At 65.4% G+C, this 21,192-nt stretch overlaps 1 protein-coding gene across 7 annotated transcripts in view; it reads left to right on the forward strand.

Moving 5' to 3' along the window:
* The window catches only part of AHDC1 (AT-hook DNA binding motif containing 1), a 51,907-nt gene extending 31,199 nt beyond the window's left edge, over positions 1–20,708 (forward strand). For 6 of the 7 annotated variants that reach the window (XM_085559477.1, XM_085559480.1, XM_085559484.1 and 3 more), the window contains 5 exons: positions 11,388–11,550; positions 12,506–12,546; positions 12,946–18,000; positions 18,110–18,674; positions 19,259–20,708. In XM_085559477.1, coding sequence (XP_085415603.1) covers positions 11,388–11,550; positions 12,506–12,546; positions 12,946–17,957 — 5,216 coding nt within the window. In that variant the 3' untranslated portion in view covers positions 17,958–18,000; positions 18,110–18,674; positions 19,259–20,708. Of the gene's footprint in view, positions 1–11,387; positions 11,551–12,505; positions 12,547–12,945; positions 18,675–19,258 lie in introns of all 7 variants that reach the window. The other variant, XM_085559478.1, reaches the window with a different exon arrangement.
* The last annotated feature ends 484 nt before the right edge of the window (positions 20,709–21,192 follow it).

Below are 21,192 nucleotides of genomic sequence, written 5' to 3' on the forward strand. Positions count from 1 at the left end.
CCTGGGGGGGAGAGACCTGTCTGCCAGATCCGGAGGGCGCGGCTGGCAGCAGGATGCTGGTGGCAGTGGCGGGGGACAGAGTCCCACTGGGCTGGGCTGGGCAGCTGGGGAAGGACAGGGGTGCTGGTGGAAAGGCAGTGGAATGGGGTGCAGCACCCTGGGACTGGATTTGCATCCAGGGTGGATTTGGGCCCATGGATGGGTTTGCATCTAGGGATAAATTATCACTCCTGGATGGATTTTCACCCAGGTGTGCATTTGCACCCTGCAGTGGGATGAATTTGCAGCCAGGGACGTGTTTGCATCCAGGGATGAATAGTCACCCAGGGATGGGTTTGTATCCAGGGGTGGGTGTGTATCTGGAGACGGGTTTGTATCCAGGAGAGGGGCTCACCCAGCTATGGGTTTGCACCCTGCAGTGGGATGAATTTGCATCCGGGGGAGTGTTTGCACTCCAGCTGGAAGGGATGGAAGGAATGTCAGGGACCAGGAGGCCCCCAGGCAGTGCTGCATTGAGGAGCTGTTTGGGGCCAGTGCCAGCTGCAGGATGCCCTAGGAGCAGGAAGCCATACTGGGCAGGGTGTTGCTGTCCCAGTCTGACGCTGCTACCCTGGGAGCTTTGGCAAAACGATTCCCCAGCAATGGGCACCCACGAGGCTGACGCGAGTGTGGGTCCAAGGAGCTCATGGAGCAGAAACCCTGGAATGCTGTGACATCTGCAAAGCTGCATCCCTCGCAGGAAATCCCAGCGAAAGTCCTTGGAGGCTGGGAGAGTCCTTGGACGCGTCCAGACCTGCCGCGGCTCCTCCCCGGCACCAGCGGCGGCTGTGGGGGACGGGGGGAGCCGGCTCTCTCCTGGGGTCCCCGCTGCTGTCACCATGCAGGATGAGCTGCAGCCACACTTCTGTGTCCCTGTGAGCTGCCGGGGTGTTGGGATACCAGGAAGGGGGGCAGAGGGCTGTGCCCTGCATTTTTCCAGTCCCGGTGGCTGCCTGCAGTGGGAGCACTGGTTTTGTACACATTTTCTACTGCCGTGCAGGATCCATCCCCTTCGCTGAGCTCACCAGGCTGGCTGTACTTTGGACGGGCTCCAGGGGATGCCCTGGGACGCTGGGATGCCGAGCCACGCTACCCTCCTCCCCCTAACTCTGCCAGGGCTGTCAGGGAGGTGGGGGTCGGGTTTTTAGGTTTGGGTTCAGATCCCCCACACAGAGCCCCCACGACCTCCTTCAGTCACCTCGCTTGGGGCTGGATGTGCCCGTGTCCCCTTCATCATTTGAGTCCCTGTGCCATGAGCCGCGCTGGGCACATCCTGCTCACCAAAACCCGCAGGATCGGAGGGAGCCCCTGCCCTGGACGCCGGACAGGAGCCCCGGGAGGCAGGAGGTGCTGGGAGAGGTGCAGAATGGGAACAAAAGGTCCGCGGAAGGGCTGGCAGGGGCGAGCTGAGCCGGAGGCGTTCTGCTGACCCCGCTCCGCCGGCCCCGGCCTCCCCCCGCCGCCCCCACCCGCTCCTGCCGGCGTCAGCGCTTCCCGGCAGCGCTTCCAGGTCTACCTGGAGCTGGCTGAGAGGTGGAAAAGCCATTTCTGCCTCTGCCCCGGTGCTTACCCCCGTGCCAGCCCCGGCCAGAGCCTCCCGGGGCAGGGTGGGTGCTCGTGCCCTGTGCCCAAGCGTCACCCCGGGGTCGTGTGTGCTCTTCCCATGAGGATGGGGCCGTGGTGGGGTGGGGTGTGGTATGAGTTGGGTGGTGGCCATGGTGCTGGGTACCCCTCTGCACCGCACTGCGCTCACTGGGTGTGCCCGGGGGGACCGTGGCTAGGAATGGAGATGGACAGAGGTGCAGGGATGGAGGCAGAGGAGGTGACGGGGAATGGAGGTGACCGGGGATGGAGGTGGCCCTGCTCGGTGTCCCTGGCACAGCATTTCCCTCTGTGCTGCTGCTTGCCCCAGGGCCGGCACAGCCACAGCCGCAGCCGCGGTGACAAAGCCGGAGCCCACGGGACAAGTGGGCTGCCCGTGGTCACCAGCTGGACACGCCGGTGTCCCGGCGGCCCCGCCGGGGCGAGGCGGGTGCAGTGACTCTCCCAGAGCCGTGCGAGCGGGGGCGGAGGTGGCGCGGCCCCAGGACACTCGGCCGTGGGTCCCCGGGTGCCCCCGGCCCCGCCAGCGCTCCGGCCGCCGGCTGCCCAAGGGTTAACGGGAGTTTGCTGCTCCTGCAGACAATTAGTGACATCTTTGCTGACAACGCCACACTGAGCCTCTGCCGCCTCCCCGGCAGCACCAGCCCGGCCGCCCCCGCGCCCCGTGCGGTCCCTCTCCGCCGCCTGCCTTGGCCACCGGCCCCGGCACCGGCACCGGCACCGGCACCGCGCCCGGCGGCGCTCGGCAGCCGCGGCAGGATTGCAATCCCAAGCGGAGCAGCCGGCTCCCCTCGCTGCCCTCTGACCCGCTGTTGCTGTGGAAACTGCATCCCACGTAGGATTATGGAGCAGGAATCTGCAGGCTCCAAACCCCTCCAAATCCAGACGGTCACCGGGGTCCCCCCGCCCGCGGCGCCCACGGGGTGCCCGCAGGGTGCCTGGTATCCCCAGTGGGGTGGCATCTGGGTACTGGAGGAGGTGGCAGCAGCGCTCCTGTGTCCCCTGGTTTGCACCCACTGGCTGGTGATGCTGCTGGAGATGTCACGGTGTCACCACGAGGCCATCAGTGACCCCGGCCCATCTGCTCCCTTGTGCCTTGGCCTGAGTATCATCTCCCTGTGTGCCATCCCTGCATCTCAGGGGGGAGGGTGGTATGCTAGCAGGACCCTCACCCTCAAACAGCCCCCCGGGAATGTGGGTCCACACCAAGGACCCATCCCCAGCACCTCTGAGGCAGCAGCAGGAGCTGGACACCCACCAGAGACCCCCACACCCGCAGGGACCGGCAGCGTGGGTCCCCCACGGGGGAAAGGGGTGGGCACAGGGGAGAGCAGAGCCCGTTTGGGGAGCTCTGTGGGCTGTGCTTGTGTCTCAGCATCTCTCCTGCCACCCGAGGAGGTAGGAGCTGAATTAATCGCGATCAATTAGTGCTGCTTGCAGTCCCTGGCTCCCTCCCTGCACCAGCTTTGTGCCGTCGCACCCAGCGAGGGGGGCCCCGGTGTACCCCGCAGCACCGGTGTGCCCTCGGGGACTGCAGCCCCTCCGGACCTCCAAATGGGGACAGGGAACAAGCAGGGTGTCCCCCAGCCCATGTGGCCACGAGGAATGTTCCTGCTGTAGAATTTGGTGGGGGGGATGAGGGGGGCTGCGTGAGCCCCTCGAGGTCCCTGTGCCAGGCTGGAGCAGGGTGAGGGGGTCTCCCGAGCGAGTGTCCGGATCCTGCAGGATACTGCAGCAAATGCCCTGCAATGTGCAGCCGGATGAATCCCACCTTCCTTCCCCCGCAACGTGCTGCCCTGGGCTACAGCTAATCTATTGTGCGCTGGGCTGCAGCCAGCACAAGCTGCAATACAGTAAATCCTTCTGCAGTATCCTGCAAGGGGACCGAGCCCAGCCGCAGCCGCCCGCCGCCGCCAGACAAAGACGGGGGCCCCGCGGGGATGGGGCGCAGGCGATGAGGGCACCAGAGGGTGGCCGGACCCCCGGTGTCGTGCTGGCGAGGATGGGACAACGAAGCCCTCGGGCAGGGTGGAAAGTTCTCCTGGGAGTTTTGGGTGGTGCTGTGCATTCTCCTAGGCCCCCAAATCTGTGTGGGTAGGGAGATGCTCAATCCCCTGAGTCTGGGTTTTCCCTAAGTGTTGTCACCACCATATTCCCCTTCAGGGTCCCAGTGCGATGCAGGGGTTTCCATGCCCATCCTTTCCATGTGCGTGGTGCATCCTTCCCTGTGCCTCAGTTTCCCCACCAGTATAGGGCCACCAAGCCCCCTCAGCCCCCTCCTTCAAGCAGGCTCCATCACATGTGAGTCCCACTGCCCTTTTCCAGGGGATTTTGCTTGGATACTGTCATTATGGTTATTATTACCATTATTATTATTATTATTGGGATGTTGGTGGGGCTCTGCGGCTCTGCCGGACCCGTCTTTGGCGAGCGAGGCATCCTTCAAAGGGAAGGCGCTCCGTCACCGCCCCACAGCAGCTGCGTTCTCCTCAATTAGAAGAGGTAATGAAGCAATTTATGGGCATCTACAAAGTGATGTGTGAGTGACAGGCTGTGTACGATCCGCGCCGGGGCTCTGCCGGCAAGTTGTGCTCTTCCAATTTTAATGGAAGGCTCCCCGGCGAGGGGGGAGAGCAAACATTGGTGTGTCGGGGGGTGTGTGTGCTCCGAGGGGCTGGGTCGGCGGTGCCGGTGCGCCGCGGGTGGGTGCCGAGACCTGGGTGCTCCGATCCCCTCCCTGGGGAGCCTGAGCCACGGTGTAACCGGAGATGGGGGCAGCTGGGTGGGACACGAGCCTGGGGCTGGGGCACTACGGGACGCCTGGGCCCTCTGGAATAGTTGGCTGCAGCTCCCTGTTTCTGTCAGCACCCCGGGCGCTGCCCACCCTGCTCCTGCCTCAGTTTCCCCATCGCTATCCGTGTCCCCGCTGCAAGGCACTGACAGACCCCTTCTTCACACCCCCAGATTTTGGTGGATCACCGTGGCCTCTCAAGAGGGAGGGTGAATTGTGTTTTGGGGTCAAACCGCAGCAGCTTCTACTGCCACCACAGGGTGTGGGATGGGCGTGTGCAGTGCTGCCCTGGTGCTTCGGGTGCCTGGGGGTGCCTGGAGCTCCCGTGTGCTGCCACAGGGCACTGCACCTCCAGGTGTGATCCTGTGTGCACAGAGGCGGGTCCTGCACCTCCAGGTGTGATCCTGTGTGCACAGAGGCGGGTCCTGCACCTCCAGGTGCAGAGCTGTCTGTGTACCTGTAACACAGGTGTGCATCCGTCAGTGCGCTCACCAGTGCCACGTGTGTTCCTGTACCTGTGTGTGTGCACCTGTACACGCCTGCCACATGTGTGACCCCCCCCGTTGGGCCCACGTGTATTCCTGTACCTGTGTGTGTGCACCTGTGGACGCTTGCCACATGTGTGACCCACCCGCTGGTGCCCACATGTGTTCCTGTACCTGTGTGTGTGCACCTGTACATGCTTGCCACATGTGTGACCCACCCATTGGGCCCATGTGTGTTCCTGTATCTGTGTGTGTGCACCTGTACATGCCTGCCACATGTGTGACCCACCCGCTGGTGCCCACATGTGTTCCTTTACCTGTGTGTGTGCCCACACTGCTGTGGGCTCACCTGTACGAGGCCTGTCTGCACACGTGTGTGCAAATCCTCCCCCGTGCATGTACCTGTGCACACACCTGCATGTGCACAACCATCTTGTGTGCATTCAGGCCTGTCGGTGGGTGCGCCACCTCCATACCCACGTATTTTGGGGTGCCAGGCCACCAGCGTGATGGGGCAGGGGTTGCCCCCGCCTCCCCACAGCCCTGCCCCATCCCGCCGGTGTTGGCATTTTCCTCAGTGGCTCCCACACCCCAGCTCGGCCCCAACCGGCCGCATCTCCCAGGAAACAGGATCCACAGCCAGGAGTTTCCGCTCAACTCGTGTGTGCCTCCCACAAAAAAAAAAAAAAAAGAAAAAAAAAAGAAAAAAACCCACCCTGACACCAGTACGGCCGTTAATCCTGCCCGGCTCATTCTGCTTTTCTTGTCTAGCCAGTTTCTAAAATTGGCCAAGGGAGGCAACTGGCTGATCTCCCCCCACTCGGAGCCCCCCCTCGGTCCCCACCTGGTCCCCGCGGCGCGGTGTCAGCACCTGGACCCCGTCACCCCACAGCCTGCGCGGCGGGGCTGCGGCCGGGCGGCTCCGGTGCCCGGCGTGGGGTGCGGGTGGGCAGCGGCGGACCGGGGTCGCGGTGGGCGCACGGTCAGCATCCTCCCTCCCGGCGGGCGCCCCTTTGCCGCCCCCCAGCCCCAGCGCCGGGGGAGCGCGGCGGTGCCGAGCGAGCTTTCGGACGGGCACGCGTCCATCTGGCGCCTCGCAAATGTTACTGGCCCCGCCGGGTCCCGGCTCCGCTCGGCGTTAACCCGCCGCGCCCCGGCGGGGAGCGGGCCGAGCCGGCCAGCGCCGCCGGGCTCCGGCGGGTGTCGGGGGCCGTGCAGCCGCCGGGGCGCCCTGCCGGGGCTGGGGGTGCTGGGCAGCCAGCGGAGCCCCTCCGCGGCCGTGCCGCGACCCGGGCTGGGCAGGGACTCGGCGGGGCCGGGACTCACGCCGTGGCTGTAACGGGGAGCCCGGGGAGGGGGCCGCGGCCATCTGCCGGGCTGCGGGGCCCCGGGCTGCGCTCCCCACGCCGGGCACGGCGCCCCGCGGCACCGCCGGGAGCGGCCGGCGCGCCGAGACCGCGGGCGAGCACAGGCGGCACCCGGGGAGCCCCCGGCACCCCGGGGAGCCCCCGGTACCCCGAGCCCGCAGCCCGAGCGAGCGGGGCCGTGCGTCCCGCGTCCTCCCGCAGGCAGGGAGAGGGCAGAGGAGGGGGCCCGGAGGCTGCTCGCCTCCCGCGCCGCCTCGACGGGGCGGGGGAACAAAGCTGGCACCGAGGGAAGAGCTAAATTTAGCCCGTTTCCCTGCTCGCTCTGAACTGCGGCGCTGGGCTCCAGCCGGCCGAGGTGCCACCATCGCTGCGGTCCATCTGTCGAGCCGCTCCCCAGCCCTCTCGAGCCCCCCCAAGCCGGGGAGGGGATCAGAGCCCTCCACGACCAAGGGAGTTGGGGGATGCGTCCCTGCTGGGCGATGCCACGGGGGTTCACCTGAGTGACCCCAGCATCCGGGGGGCAGCGGGGTACCCGCGTTTGTGGGGTGGTAGGGGAGGGTCCTTGCACCAGGGAAGGGGCTCCCGACTGGCAGGATGATGGCTGGGCGAGATGGTCGCTGGAGGGGGATTGGTTGTTTTGGGGAGATGGTCTTTGAGGGGTAATAGTCATTGAAAGGGAAGTGGTCATTAAAGGAGAGATGGTCCTTCCAGGGGAGATGGTTTCTTGTGGGGGAGATGATCGTTGCAGGGAAGATGGTGTGGCAGCAGAGATGGTCCTTGTGGGGAAGATGGTGCTTGAAGGCAACGTGGTTCTTGCAGGGGAGAGCCACTGCAGGTGAGGTGGCTGCTCAGGGGAGACGGTTTCGTGCAGGGAGGATGGTCCTTGCATGGAAGGTGGTCGTTTCAGGAGAGATCGTTCCTCCTGAGGGAGAAGGTCCTTGCAGGGGAGATGGTTTCTCCTGGGGGAGATGGTCCTTGCAGGAGAGATGGTTTCTGGCAGCAGCAGCAGTAGGAACCTGACCAGGCCTCTCCAGCCCTGCCCGCCTCAAGGGCACCATGCCACGTTCTGGTTCTGGGGGCTGAACCTGTCAAGGGTGTCACCGGCAACAGGAGCCCCAGGCCTGGAGGATGCCACCAGCCAGGTGTGGTGGGCTCCAGGAGACCCCAGGGGCAGTGGCACATCCAGAGCCAGGCCCAGGAGAAGGGCCACGTGCCCTGACTCAGCACCGTCCCCAGCAGCTTGGAGTGTCCCTGGGGTCCCTGTGGCCAGGACCAGGGGGATTGCAGGGAAATGAACTCCCCAGCCACCTTCCTGCAGCTCTGGGTTATGAGGGGATGTCAAGACCTTTGGCACCCCTTGTTTACAGCCCAGTGGTCCTAGGCCCTCCTCCCAGTGCCAGGGCGGGCGTCTGATGCGACACCCTGGGATGATGTGAGAGGGCAGAACCCAGGGATGTTTCCCCACATGCCACCAATCCCTCCTGGCACTGCAGTCCCCGCAGCATCCCCGCAGTGCATGGGAGGGACAGGGCCCCTCACCAGCTCCCCGCTTGGGGGGCTCCCCAAAAAACCTCTCATAGCCCCACAAAGGGAACTGGCGGCCAAGCAGCTCGCTTGGACCCGTTACCTAAGATGAAACCCAGGCGCCATCTGCTCCATCTCCTAATTAAGAGCATGGCAGAGGAGTCAGGGCAGCGGGAGGACGTGGTGACGGCAGGGGGGATGTGACAGCGGGGTTCCAGCCGTGGGGTGACAACTGAAGGAAGGGTCAGGGCTGCCTGCAGGCACTGCATGCCCCAGCACCCTCTGTGCCCACCCTTCTGAGCCCCCAGCTCCTGCCCTGCTCCCAGTCACAGGGTGGTGGGTCCCCAGGGTGGGTGGGTGCTCTGGGAGCTGCCAGTGGCACCCGGAGAGGACCCCAGACACCCCTGGCGCTGAGGGTGCCCCAGTCCAGAGGAGGGCAGGGTGCTGGCAGGGGCTGAGGTGTGGTGAGGAGGAGGAGGGAGCAGGACCCGCGTGCTTCGGGGTGTGTGATGCTGAATTAGACGGGGTGTGGAGGTCGGCGTGGAGGGGGTGAAGGCGGAGGGACCCCCCGCGTGGCTCGGGGAGGAGGTGGGGGCTGGCTGGGGAGCACGGAAACCCTGGGCGAGCGCCTGCCAGGAAGCTGTCACTGGAGGGGATTTTCCATTGGTGTCAGCAGGCGCAGGACGGGCTGGGGGGAGCTCGTGGGGCGGGGGTTGGGGGCGCCTGGGAGGGACCAGGGGACGCCAGGGACGGGGCGCGGAGGGGAAGAGCCCCCCGAAGGCCCAGGGGTGTGGGGGGCTGGTGCGCAGGGCAGCTGCGCCCCAGATGCGTGAGAACAGGGCAGGAAAGCCAGCGGAGTGTGAGAGGGTGAGTGTGCAAGGGAGAGGCACCGCCGCGGCGTCCCCGTGCGCGACACGAGTGGGACGACCCCTGCCACTCGTGCGGGGCGGGGGGTCAAGCGGGGCACCCCTGCAGTGCAGGGCCAGCCGTGCCCACAGGACACGGGTGGCAGCAGGAACCGGACACGGCCCTACGCCCACGTGGGGGGACTTGGGGCCACCCCAAAGCTTGGCAGCGCCCCGCGGTGCCCAAGGAGCCCCGGGGCGGCGGGGCAAGCGGAGGACGCCCCGTCCCCAGCGCGGCCGGCTGGGCACGGCGCCCCGGCGGGGCGGGAGGCGTCGGGCCAGCGTGTCCCCATCTGTGTGGCGGCTGTGTCCCTGCCGCCTGCCTGTCTCCCGGTGGCATCTCCGGCCCCACCCTGACGTCTGGGTGGCCTCGGAGCCGGGCACCAAACCACGTCCGTGTCCTGCGGGGCCATCCCTCCATCCCCCCGCCGCCACGCCGGGGCCAAGACGGCCCCTCCGTGCCCGCCCTGTGCCAGCGCTGTGGGTCGGGGCTGGGTGCCAGCAGCCTCGGGGAGCTTAGGGGGTGTTTGGGGGCCCTCAGGCTGCCACCCCACGGCACCCTTCCCAACAAAGGGGAACCGTGTCTGGGTGGAGTGGGCGAGGCGGGGGGACATCCTGCCGGGTTGGACGGGGCTTGGAGAACCTGGTCTCGTGGAAAAGGTGTCCCTGCCCGCGGCAGGGGGCTGGAAGGAGATGAGCTTTAAGGTCCCTTCCAGCCCAAACCATTCCATGATTCTGATTCCTCTCGCCGCCAACCTCCGTCAAGCCTGAAACCGTTAAACTAATTAAAGCTTTGCAGCAGCAGGATTAAGCCCGGGCAGGGGAGGTGGGAGCCCAGGTAGTCGATTAGTTCACCAGGCGAGGATATTGGATTTCTGCGAGGCGAGTCAGCAGTCTTCGGGGGCTGTTATCTTTGCAGGGCTGCGGGGTCAGGAGGTGGGAAGCGGAGGTGACTGCAATCTCGCCCGCTTCATCCCCCCGCTCTTCATCCTCACCCCCCCGGCCCCGCTGCAGCACCCGGTCTGGCCGGCTCTCCTCGCCCGCGGCGCCCATCTCTATCTCTCCTTCTCCCTCCGTCCCTCCTCGCTTGTGTGGTCTCGACTGGTGTTTTGTAACCAGGGAGGAGAGAAAAAAAAAAAATAAAAGAATTTTTTTTTTTTTTAAAGGGGAAAATAAAAAAATAAGGAAAAAGGCCCTACCCCTGGCGAGGAAGCCAGGAATGGCGAGGTCCGGAGAGCCTAATGGGAAACATGTGGCGGCTGCCTGGGGCTGAGCGGGGAGGTGAAAGTGAGCGCGGCGGCGCGGCGAACATCCCGGTGCGCCCCGCTGCCCCCGCAGCCCCTCCGGCCCGCAGCCCCCTCCCCACCGCCGCTGCCGGGCTCCACCTGCGCTCCGCCCGCGGCGGGGGATGCTCGGGGGTGCAGGTGGGCCCCGCTGCGGAGGGTGGTCTGCACGGGGCGAGGGCGGAGCCGCGGCGCACGGAGCGTCCCCCGCGTGTCACACGCGGCCCCCGTGGGAGCAGGGGCCGGACACGGGCGGTGCGGGGCGAGAGCCCTGCGGCTCCCGGCGTGGCACCGGGGATGAACGTGGGCAAAGGTGAACACGCAGAGAGTGGGCGATGGCGTGTCCAGAGACCCCCCACACGCCGGTGGGGACCCCACGGCGTCCCGCAGTGTTTGCCGAAGCAGCCGCGGCTCCGTGCGCCACGGACACGCCGGGCAGGGCGGCGCGGAGCTGGGGGTGCATCCCCCCGAACCCCGAAGCTCCCCGTCGAGCCGCGCGCAGCGTGTGCAGCGGGACCAGCTCGGCGGCTGTTCTGGAAAACCTCCCGTTTGTTTCCTTCCTGCCTGCCTCCCCTCCGACAGCTCCCTGGGCACACCAGCAGGCTCAGCAGAGACGAGACCGGTCTTTCTAGCACATATTTTCCTGCTCCACATAGCCCTCGGTGTAACTTTACACCGAGGTGCCCGCAGCTCCGCGGTGCCAGCGCTGCGCCCAAAGGCTGGCGGGGAGACGGGGAAAGGGGGGGATGCGGATGGACTGACAGGTTTGAATTCTCTTTCCCTGCCTTGTTGATAAGTTGTCACGCTAATCCAGACACCGGGAAGAGCCTGGATCACGCCGAGCGGCTGCGTGTGTGTGTCTGCGGGTGTGTGCTGGGGGAGGGAGCCAACCGGCAGGGATTCGCATGCGGTGCTGGGGAGGGAAACCAGGCGGACGTGCTGGCACGGGGGGATTGCGAGGGGCTGAGGGGTTCCACCGTGCACCCCTGTGCCACACGGGCAGCGGCTGTGGGTGCCTCGACCTCCTGCAGAAGAGTGGGTGGCCAGAGCTTCCTGCACACGCGTGTGCAGTGTGCACATCCATGTGGATGAGCACACGTGTGCCTGTTGCCTGGTGGGGAGATGTTTCCCCTCAAATGGGCAGCCCCCCGTTCAAGACATGGACACGGTGGGAGGAAAGGGTTGTCCTGCCCCAGAACGTCACCCCAGGCATCCCGTGATGGGGCTAAGGGCACAAGGTGGGTGTCCCCGTGGGCTGTGGCTTCGAGGGGGAGGCGTCAACGGGTGGCACACGATGTGCCCAGCCCAACGGGCATCCAAGGCGGCCAGGACGAGTGTTACTCCCAGGGGAGGGGGCCGCCGGGCTGATGTCGGGGGTCTCTCCCGAGCAGATGGGAGCTCGGTCGGCTGCCAGCCCCTCGCACTGGAGAACGGTGCCAGCCCGCCAGCCGAGTGGTTCCCGCGTGCCCAGGGCTCCGGCCCCCGCCAGCCCGGCAGCGACGGCGACAGCAGGAGCCTCCGAGTGAACCTGCACTGCAAACATCCCCGGAACAGGTACCCGGGGGCCTCGCCCCAAAAACGGGGTGCGGCACCAAGGAGGGGTTGGCGGCACACCTTGCTGTCGGTGTTCTGTCCATCCCTGTCTGGGAGATACAGGGCGAGGGGGGATCCCCGGCTCTGTGCAGCCTCCCGGCTTGGGATTTTGGGGTGAACAGAGGGGCTGCAGCCCCTGTGCAGCGGGCACGTGGTGCCCGGCACCCATCCGTGAGCGCCCGAGCCACCCCACCACAACCATTGCTATACCCCCTTCCCAAGAGGGGAAACTGAGGCAGGCGCCACAGAGGGACAGCCCGGCGAGGGGAGGGGCGGCACCGGGCGGTGTCCCCGCGGGTGGGTGGGGTGCGGAGCTGTGCGCGGGGTGTCACGGGTGGGCAGCCGGGGGGATGTGGGGGTGGGATGGGGGTGGGATGTGGGGGTGGGACGGGGATGGGATGGGGATGGGATGGGGGTGGAATGGGGGGTGGGATGGGGGTGGGATGTGGGGGTGGGATGGGGGTGGGATTGGATGGGATGGGGGTGGATGGGGGTGAGATGGGGGGGTGGATGGGGGTCGGATGGGGATGGGATGGGGGTGGGACGGGGGGTGGGATGTGGGGGTGGATGGGGGTGGATGGGGTGGGATGTGCTGGGCACCTCCTCGGGCCGAGCCCCCCCGTCCGAGCGCGGCTCGCCGGGGACACCTAGCGGCAGCGCCGCCGCAGGACCCCCGCCCCGCGGAGGGGCTGCCGCCGCCGGGGGTGGGCGGGGGCGTGAATCTGTCCCCTCTGTCCCCCAGACCAGAGGCGGCCTCCCCCTCTTTGCCCACCCCGAGGCCAGGGTGATGGGCGGCCTGGGAGCTCGGGAGGATCAGCCCCTGGTATGTCCCGTGGAGGGACTGGCCCAGGGGTGCTGAGCACTTGAGCGAGTCCCCCCCGCGTGGGGCTGACCCTGCACACCCATTCCTTTGCAGAGAGCTCAAGTGCAACAGCAGAAGCAGCAGCAAAGCCGAGGGTAAGTTCCAGCCCTCCCCGCAGACACCCAAACTCTGCCCCTAGGGTGGGGTGGGAACACCCAGACCCTCACGGGAAGCAGCTACTCCTCTTCACCTGGGAGGGGGCTCTGTGCCAGAGTCTGGCACGATGGTCCTGGTGCGGGGAGAGCATCCAGCCCCTGCTCCTGAGCCGGGGAAGGCATCCAGTTCCCCCAAGGCCCCATTTTCCCAGCTGTGAGTAGGGCTGTCACATTCCTGCGGTGCCAGTTGGGTCCTAGCTGGTGACAGGACAGAGGGAGCAGGGGGATGGATATGGGAACCTCGTCCCTGAGAACAGGGGGCTGGAGTGAGGCTCTGCTGGCTGTTTTAGGCCAGCAGGGCCTGTGGAGCCTCACTGTCCCCCTCTCTGCTGCCCATAGGTCCTGGTGTCACCTTCCCTGACCCCCATGTCAGCAACTGCTCGGCCAAGCGGCACGCGGGGGAGGAGGAGGTCAGGATGCGCGTGAAGCCCCCGGGCCCAGTGGTAACGACCAGCGTTGTGCGTGGCTCGCCCGACTACGTTCGAGAGCCCAAATTCTACCCGCCGGGACACCCGGTGCAGCGGCCCCCCGCCTGCCCGGCCGAGAAGGCGTTATCCTGCAGCGTGCTCAGCTTCCCTGAGGGGTCGTGCCCCGCGCTCGGCCGGGAGCACCAGGCAGGCTCGCTGCTGCACGGCGACCCGGCTGACCGCTGCCAGGGCATCCACGGGGGCACCAAGGCGGCCGAGGACCTGCTGGGCTGTGCCGGGGAGCCCCGGATCCTGGGGGGCAGCGCAGAGGAGGCATCTGCCCGCGATCGGGCGCCCAAAACCTTCCCCAACGCGACACTGGCCTCAGGCCGCTGCAACGTAGACAGCATCCTCGCCTTGCTCCGGAGCAAGTGCGGCAACGGGCACATCAACCTCCACCCCGTGGTGCAGCTCATCGACATCATGAAGGACCTCAACCGCCTCTCGGAGGACCTCAAGAACAGCGGGGTGCACCTGGACTGTGGCAGCCTCCGTGGCGGCGGAGGGGCTCATGAGGACAGCCGCCTCCTGCCCGCTGACCGTGACCTCCAGTACAGCTTCTTCTCCTCACCCTCCCTGGCCAACAGCATCCGCAGCCCCGAGGAGAGGGGAGCACTCCTCAAATCCGACCCGTCGCGGCATCCCCGGCCCCCAGGACGTGACGGAGAAGCTGACGGAGGCGGGGGGAGCACCCCACAGCCCCCAGGACACGGTGTGGGTGTGGGGGATGTCTCCAAAGCTCCGGCGGAGGAAGCTGGCTGCTCCCAGCCCGATGCCAGCGATTACTCGGAGCTGGCTGAGGCGGACATCCTGAACGAGCTGGCCTCCCTGGCTTGCCCAGGGACGCAGCTGCTGGAGTCGCAAGCGATGGAGCCGCAGCCCCAGTTGCTGCCAGCCCAAGAGCTGGACTCCCAATCCCGGCTGTTGGATTCCCAGTCCCTGGAGTCACAGCCCCAGCTGCTTGATTCGCAGAGCCTGGAGCCGCTGCCAGAGTCACTGGAGCTGCAAAACCTGGAGCCGTTGGGGCTGCAGTCGCTGGAGCCGCTCTCTGAGTCGCTGGAGTTGCAGTCGCTGGAGCCTCTGTCCGAGTCGCTGGAGCTGCAGTCCCTGGAGCCACTGGCGGAGCCTCTGGGGCTGCAGACCCTGGAGCCGCTGCCCGGAGCGCTGGAGCCCCCGCTGCTGCCCACTGAGCCCTCGCTGCTGGAGCCACAGCCACTGGGAACTGTCTCGGAGCTGCTGGAGGCACAGCCGGGCGCTGGGGACCCTCTGCGGCCCCACGGGCTGCAGCCCCGGCTGGGGGGGTGCCCCCTGAGCACCATGGTGAAGCGGGGCCCCTGTGGGGGCCGGGGGGCCGGGCGGTGTGGCGAAGACCACCGCAAGTACGCCCTGCGCCGGACAGATAAGCCAAAGATGCTGTGCCGCCGGAGGAGGGCGGGGCGCGGGCGCCGGGTGGACATCACCCCCGAGAGCCACGTCCTGTCCCCCCTCACCCTGCCCGCGGAGATGCCCCCCGGGCCTGAGGAGCCTGACACCCCGGTGCTGAGCCCCCCACCGCCACCGCCTCCCACCACGCTGGACCCCAACGAGATGCCCAAAGCCCCCACGGCAGGGAAGAAGAGCAAGTGCCGGGGGGTGAGGAAGATGGTGGTGAAGATGGCCAAGATCCCCGTGTCCCTGGGGAGGAGGAACAAGACCACCTACAAGGTGTCATCGCTCAGCAGCAACTTGAACCTGGAGGGGAAGGAGCTGGCAGCCAGCAGCTCCGTGGAGCCCACGCCGCTGCTCAAGATGAAGAACAACGGGCGCAACGTGGTCGTGGTGTTCCCCCCCGGAGAGATGCCCATTATCCTGAAGCGCAAGCGGGGACGGCCTCCCAAAAACCTGCTGCTGGGCCAAGCCAAGCCCAAGGAGCCCACCCCGGAAGTGAAGAAGAGGAGGAGGAGGAAGCAGAAGCTGGCCTCGCCCCAGCCCTCCTACATCGCCGACACCAATGACAGCAAAGCCGACTACTCGGATGTGTTGGCCAAGCTGGCCTTCCTCAACCGACAGAGCCAGTGCTCGGGGCGCTGCTCGCCGCCCCGCTGCTGGACCCCGAGCGAGCCCGAGTCCATCCACCAGGCCCCCGACACCCAGAGCATCTCCCACTTCCTGCACCGCGTCCAGGGCTTTCGCCGGCGCGGCGGCAAGGCGGGGGGCTTCGGGGGGCGTGGGGGGAGCCACGCCGCCCGCGCCGCGCGCTGCTCCTTCAGCGATTTCTTCGAGGGCATCGGGAAGAAGAAGAAAGCCCCCAGTGCCCTGCACGCGGACCCCGTGCACCCCCGCAAGCGCGGCCGGCTGGAGCCCGACCCCGTGGGCAAGCCCAAGCGGAAGCGACGGGCGCGCAAGAACGGGGCGCTGTTCGCCGAGCCCGGCTCGGGGCAGAGCTTCGGGGACGGCCCCGCCGCGGAGTGGGGCGGGGGCGAGAAGGGCGGCCCCTGGGCCCCGCACCACGGCCACCCCGGCGGCCAGGCCGGGCGCAGCGCTGGCTACCAAGGGGCCGAGGCGAGACCGTTCCACGCCGCGGGGCTGGAGTCGGGCTCCTCCGGGCGCGCCGGTTTCTACGCCGGCAGCGCTCCGTCCTCGCAGGCAGAGAGCGGCCCGGAGCGGCACAGCCTCTTCACCGGCTACTTCCGCTCCTTGCTGGACTCGGATGACTCCTCCGACCTGCTGGACTTCGCCCTCTCCGCGTCCCGCTCCGAGTCGCGCAAGTCGGCGGCCGCCTACGCGGCGGCCCCGGCCGCGCTGCCCGGGCAGCGGGGCATGGCCGCGTACCCCGCCCGCGGCGGCAAAGTGCCGGCGGCCGCGCCCGGCGCCGAGGCCGCCTTCCACGCCATGCAGGGCCGGCCCGCCTTCCCGCCCGGCCGCGCCTCCGCCGCCTACGGCGTGGCCCAGGGCTCGGCAGAGTGCCGCGGCACCGAGGCCTTCCCCAAACTGGCCCCGCCGTCCGCCGTGTCCCGGTCGCCCACGGCTCACCCGGCGGCCAGCGGCACCCCCGGCTACTCCCCGTACGGCAGCTACGGCGGCGCCGGGCAGAGCGTGGCGCCCGCCAGCGTGTTCCCACCGGGAAAGCAGTACCCGTCCGCGCAGGACTGCCCCAACAGCAAGGACTGCAGCTTCGCCTACGGCAGCGGCAGCAGCCTCCCGTCCTCGCCCAGCAGTGCCCACAGTGCCGGCTACGCGCCCCCGACGGCCGGTCCCAGTCTGCCGCTGGGAAAAGCCGCCTTCTTCAACAGTGCCGAGCAGGGGGGGCAGTTCTCCAGCGCCGCGCACACCCCGCTGCGTTGCGACAGCCGGGCCAGCACCGTCTCTCCGGGCGGCTACATGGTGCCCAAGGGGTCAGCGTCCTTCCAGCCCTCACCTGAAAACTGCCGGCAGTTCCCCGGCGCCGCGCCGTGGGCCTTCCGGCAGGGCTACGGTGGGTTGGATTGGAGCTCAGAAGCCTTCAGCCAGCTCTACAACCCGGGCTTCGAGTGCCACCTCAATGAACCCAACGTCATCCTGGACATCTCCAACTACACCCCGCAGAAAGCCAAGCAGCAGACGGTCTCTGAGACCTTCTCCGAGTCCTCCTCTGACAGCACCCAGTTCAACCAGCCGGCTGGTTACCGGCGCGCCAACAGCGAGGCGTCCTCCAGCGAGGGCCAGTCCAGCCTCTCCAGCCTGGAGAAGCTGATGATGGACTGGAACGAGGCGTCCTCTGCCCCTGGCTACAACTGGAACCAGAGCGTCCTCTTCCAGAGCAACTCTAAGCCTGGTCGAGGCCGACGGAAGAAAGTGGATATGTTCGACACCTCCCACCTGAGTTTCTCCTCCTCTTCCTCTTCTTCCTCCGTGTACCCCTCCAAGAGGAACACGGGACCCCGGCAGCCCCGGGGCTCCCGAGGGGCTTGTGCCTCCAAGAAGGAGAGGGGGACGGGCAAAGCCAAGTTCCCCACCAAGTCGCAGGCGGTGAACCCCCTCTTCCAGGACAGCACGGACCTGGGCTTGGACTACTACAGCGGGGACAGCAGCATGTCCCCCCTGCCCTCCCAGTCCCGGGGCTTCGGCGTGGGGGAGCGGGACCCCTGTGACTACAGCGGCCCCTACTCCATGAACCCCTCCACCCCCTCGGATGGGACCTTTGTCCAGGGGTTCCAGAGCGACTCCCCCGGTTTGGGGCAGCCGGATTTGGAGAGCAAGCACTTCCCTGCCCTCCCACACCAGCTGGCGGCCCCCGGCCAGCAGACTGTGTTCGAGGCCGGTTTGCAGAAAGCCTTCTCGCCCAACTGCTCCCCGACCTTGGCCTTCAAGGAGGACCTCCGGGCAGGCAGCATGCGAAAGCTGCCCGCCTGCGACTCGCTCAAACACAGCATGCAGGGGGGGGCCCTGCCACACGCCCCACACCTGGCCTGCCGCGACCTCCCCATGCCTCAAGCGCACTATGACTCCCCCAGCTGCAAAAATCCCCCGTACTGGTATTCCCCCAACGCCAGCACCCGCAGCCCTTCGTACGACAGCAAGGCGGGGGCTGGGATGCTGGTAGACTTCATGGGCAGGACGGACCCCCCGTGTCTGAACCCCCACTTGAGCAGCCCAAGCAGCACCCACCCCTCCAAGGGCGAGAAGGAGCCCTTGGAGATGTCCCGGGCTCACCACCGAGGACCCTATGCTTGTCCCTTGATCAATGACTTGAACATCTCCCCCGTACCGAGAGACTCAATGTTGCAGCTGCAGGACAACTACAGGTACCCCAGTTTTGCACCCCAAGGGCACCCCGTCATGGCCCCCACCCAGAAGAGTGGGTTTTTGGGACCCATGGTAGAGCAACAACACCCCGAGGACACTTTTACGGTCACCTCATTGTAGTGTCTGCTGACGTGCCAACGGGACAACGAGGTTTTGTTACAGGGTAGGTGGGGGAGAACCTGGGAGTGAGGGTGGCAGAGGGGGACACAGGGGACCCTCAGGGCCCTTCTCATCGTGTTCCCCTCTCTCTCCATGTTGTGTTTCTCTTTCAGAGGTAATTTAGCCAGCACTTTTTTCTGGAACACTTTTCAAGTTCTGTATTTAACTGGGATTGGAACCGTTTGTTTGTTTTCTTAAAAAAAAAAAAAAAAAAAAAAAGAAAGAAAAAAAGGAGAAAAAAAGGAGAAAAAAAAGATAAAAAAGATAAAAAATAAGTGAAACAAAAGGAGAAAATTAATAATAATGGATGAAGAGAGAAACCCCCCGTTTTTCCCCCTCCGCACTCAAACTCGCTCCGCCTGCCAACCTCCGGCTCTGCTTTCCGGACTGCCGCCCCCCCCGCCCCGCAGCAGGACAATCGGACGGACGGACGGACGGCCAGAGCGCAGGGGTGCGGGCAGGAGGGGACCTGGGGGTCAGCGCCGGGTGCCCCCTGCCCACAGCCCGGCCAGGGACCCCTGGGCCGCCCGGGGAGGCAGTCTGGGGATTCTTTGCTTTTCTCGTCCCTCCCCGTCCGCTCACTCGCCGCGGGGGCTGCTCTCGCCGGACGGACAGCGCTGACCCCCAGCAGGCTCCGGCGGCGTCGCCAGCGGGGCTCGGAGACGCCACCGCCACCAGGTGAGGGCCAGCTGGGTTCCCCACCCAGCAGCGCGCCCCAGCAGGGTGGGCTGGGTGCCCCGAGCTCGGGTGGGTTCTCTGACCCAGCTGCACCCACCCTCTGCGTGCCCCCAGCCCCTTCTGGGCTGGAGCAGTTGGCACGGTGTTGGCCCACCAGGCACCAAAGTGGCTCCCCAGTGTCTGGGGGGGCTGGAGCCCGGGCTGGGGGTGCAGGGCCGGGCTAGGGGTGCAGGGCCTGGCTGGGGGTGCAGAGCCGGGCTGGGGGTGCAGAGCTTGGCTGCACAGAGCTGAGGGGTGTGGGGTGCCAGATGGGGGGAGCGGGACCCAAGAGCCCCGGGACATGGGTGCCAGACAGGGATGAGCAGGACTCCAGACTGCAGGGTTGGATGGGAAGGACCCCACATCCCCTGGGGCCAGACTGGGGGGAGCAGGACCCCAGACCCCTGAGTGTTGGGGTGTCAGTGGGGGGAGCAGGACCCCAGGCCCGGGTGTGGGTGTGCCGGGCCCCAGGTCCATGGGTGCTGGGTGGGGGTGGGCAGGCACCCCAGGGTGGGACCCTCACTCCTCTGTTCCTCTTCCTCCAGCCACAGCACCCCCAGCCCTGCGCCCCCCGCCCGTCCCGGCTGCCGGAGCGGAGAGGAGATGAGAGGAGAGGAGAGGAGAGGAGAGGAGAGGAGAGGAGAGGAGAGGAGAGGAGAGGAGAGGAGAAGAACAGAGGAGAGGAGGGGGCTGCCTCCGGAGGGGACCCCGCTCCGCCGCCCCCGCTTCGCCCCCGGCCCCCGCCTCGGCCGTGGCGCCGGCGCCGCGATCTGTCTCTCCTCCCAGCCAGAAGCAGAGGGACTCTTTAAGTTTTATTTTTTATTTGATTAATTTTCATTTTCTGCACAAAACCAGCAATTGTAAATACTTTTGAAGAAAAGAAGTTAAAAAAAAAAATGTTTAAGGATAAAAAAAAAAATTTAAAAAGCTGAAAAATCACAAAAAAAAAAAATAGAGAATCATGCACCGGAGGGAGAATCCAAAAATGACGGAGAACAGGCCTAAAGCATCCAAGAGGTGAATATGCAGCAGAAAAGAGCAAAACCCCCCCCAGTATGCACTGAGAAAAAAATTTATTTACAGATCGAGCAACAAAAAAAAAAAAAGAAAAAAAAAGAAAAAAGTAACAATAACCTATTTATTGTATATAATGTTTTATTATAAATCGTGTCTTGTATATTGCATTCTGTACATCTGCTGTGGTTTTGTGGTGTGCAACTTCCGCATGGGTTCCTTGGGTTTCCGTTGCCTTTTTTTTAATGATTCAATGATGATTTGAGTTTTATTTTTATTATTATTCTGAAGAACGAAGGCGGGTTTTTGATTTTTTGTTGGGTTTTTTGGTTGGTTTTTTTGGCAGTACACACCCAAAGATCCAAATTTGTATAAAAACAAAAAGGAGTTTAAAAAAAAAAAAAAAAAAGAGAAGACAAAAACTTTAAAAAAAAGCTTAAAAAAAAAAGAAATCAATCGATCACAGACCCTCTTGGTGGGGAGGGAGTGGGGGGCTGGGGAAAAGGGGGGTCCCTTTCCCAGGGTCCCCGAGGCGGTGGCGGTGACGAGCTCAGGGTGTGGGTGCGTGTGTGGGTGCCAGGTGGGCTTTGGGGTCCTCTCCTCCCACGAATTCCCTGTGTGTCCCCCCCCCTCCTCAAGTTTGGCAATCTCTGTACAGCTTTGTGGGTTGTGCAAAAAAAGAGAAAACACACACACACACACACACAAAGAGATGAAAACCACCCTGAAATGGATAAAAAAAGCAAAATTCACAAAAAAGAAAAAAAAAAAGGAGAAAACTACCCAAATTTGGTCAAAATACGCCCTCCTTCCCCCGCCCCCCCGCTGCCCTGTGCAGTGCTTGTGCTGCCCTGGCCAGAGGGGCCCCCGTGAGCCCCCCGGCCCCCGCTTTGCCCCTCAAACGGTCTTTTTGTGTTACTTAGGAAGGAATTTTTAATAGGCACTTTTTTTATATTAAAAAGAAACCTATATATTGAGCGATGCCCGCTGCTTTCTTGCTTCTCGTTTTTGGGGGAGCACGGCCTGGCCGTGCCGGGGGTGGGTGTTGGGGGGTGCTGACCCTCCCTGGATTTTGGGGGGTGCGCCAGGTTGCGGCGGGGCTGCCCCGAGAAAGCGGAATTGAATTTTGGTACAAATCGGGGCGCGGGCACCGCGGGCCCGGGGGCAGTGCCGGGGCCCGGGGGCACGGTGGGACCCCCGGCGGGACCCCCGGCGGGACCCCCGGCCCTGGCACCGCCCGGGGAAGGGCACGGAGCGCCGGCGGCTGCCCGGGATGGATGGGCCGGGCGCCAGCGCCGGGAAGGAGCAAGGAAAGGAGGAAAAGAAGCACAAAAGCCACAAAATTCAGGAATCCACCAACTGCCAGCCTGGGTCGGGTGGGGGGCTCAGCTGCCTGCGGGTGCCGGTGGGGCCAGGGCTGCAGCACAGGGGGTTTGGGGGGTTTGGGGGGGTTTTGGGGAATTTG

Source organism: Lonchura striata, chromosome 23 (genome assembly GCF_050655825.1).
Source record: "Lonchura striata isolate lonStrDom1 chromosome 23, ASM5065582v1, whole genome shotgun sequence".
In the NCBI taxonomy this organism is placed as follows: domain Eukaryota; kingdom Metazoa; phylum Chordata; class Aves; order Passeriformes; family Estrildidae; genus Lonchura; species Lonchura striata.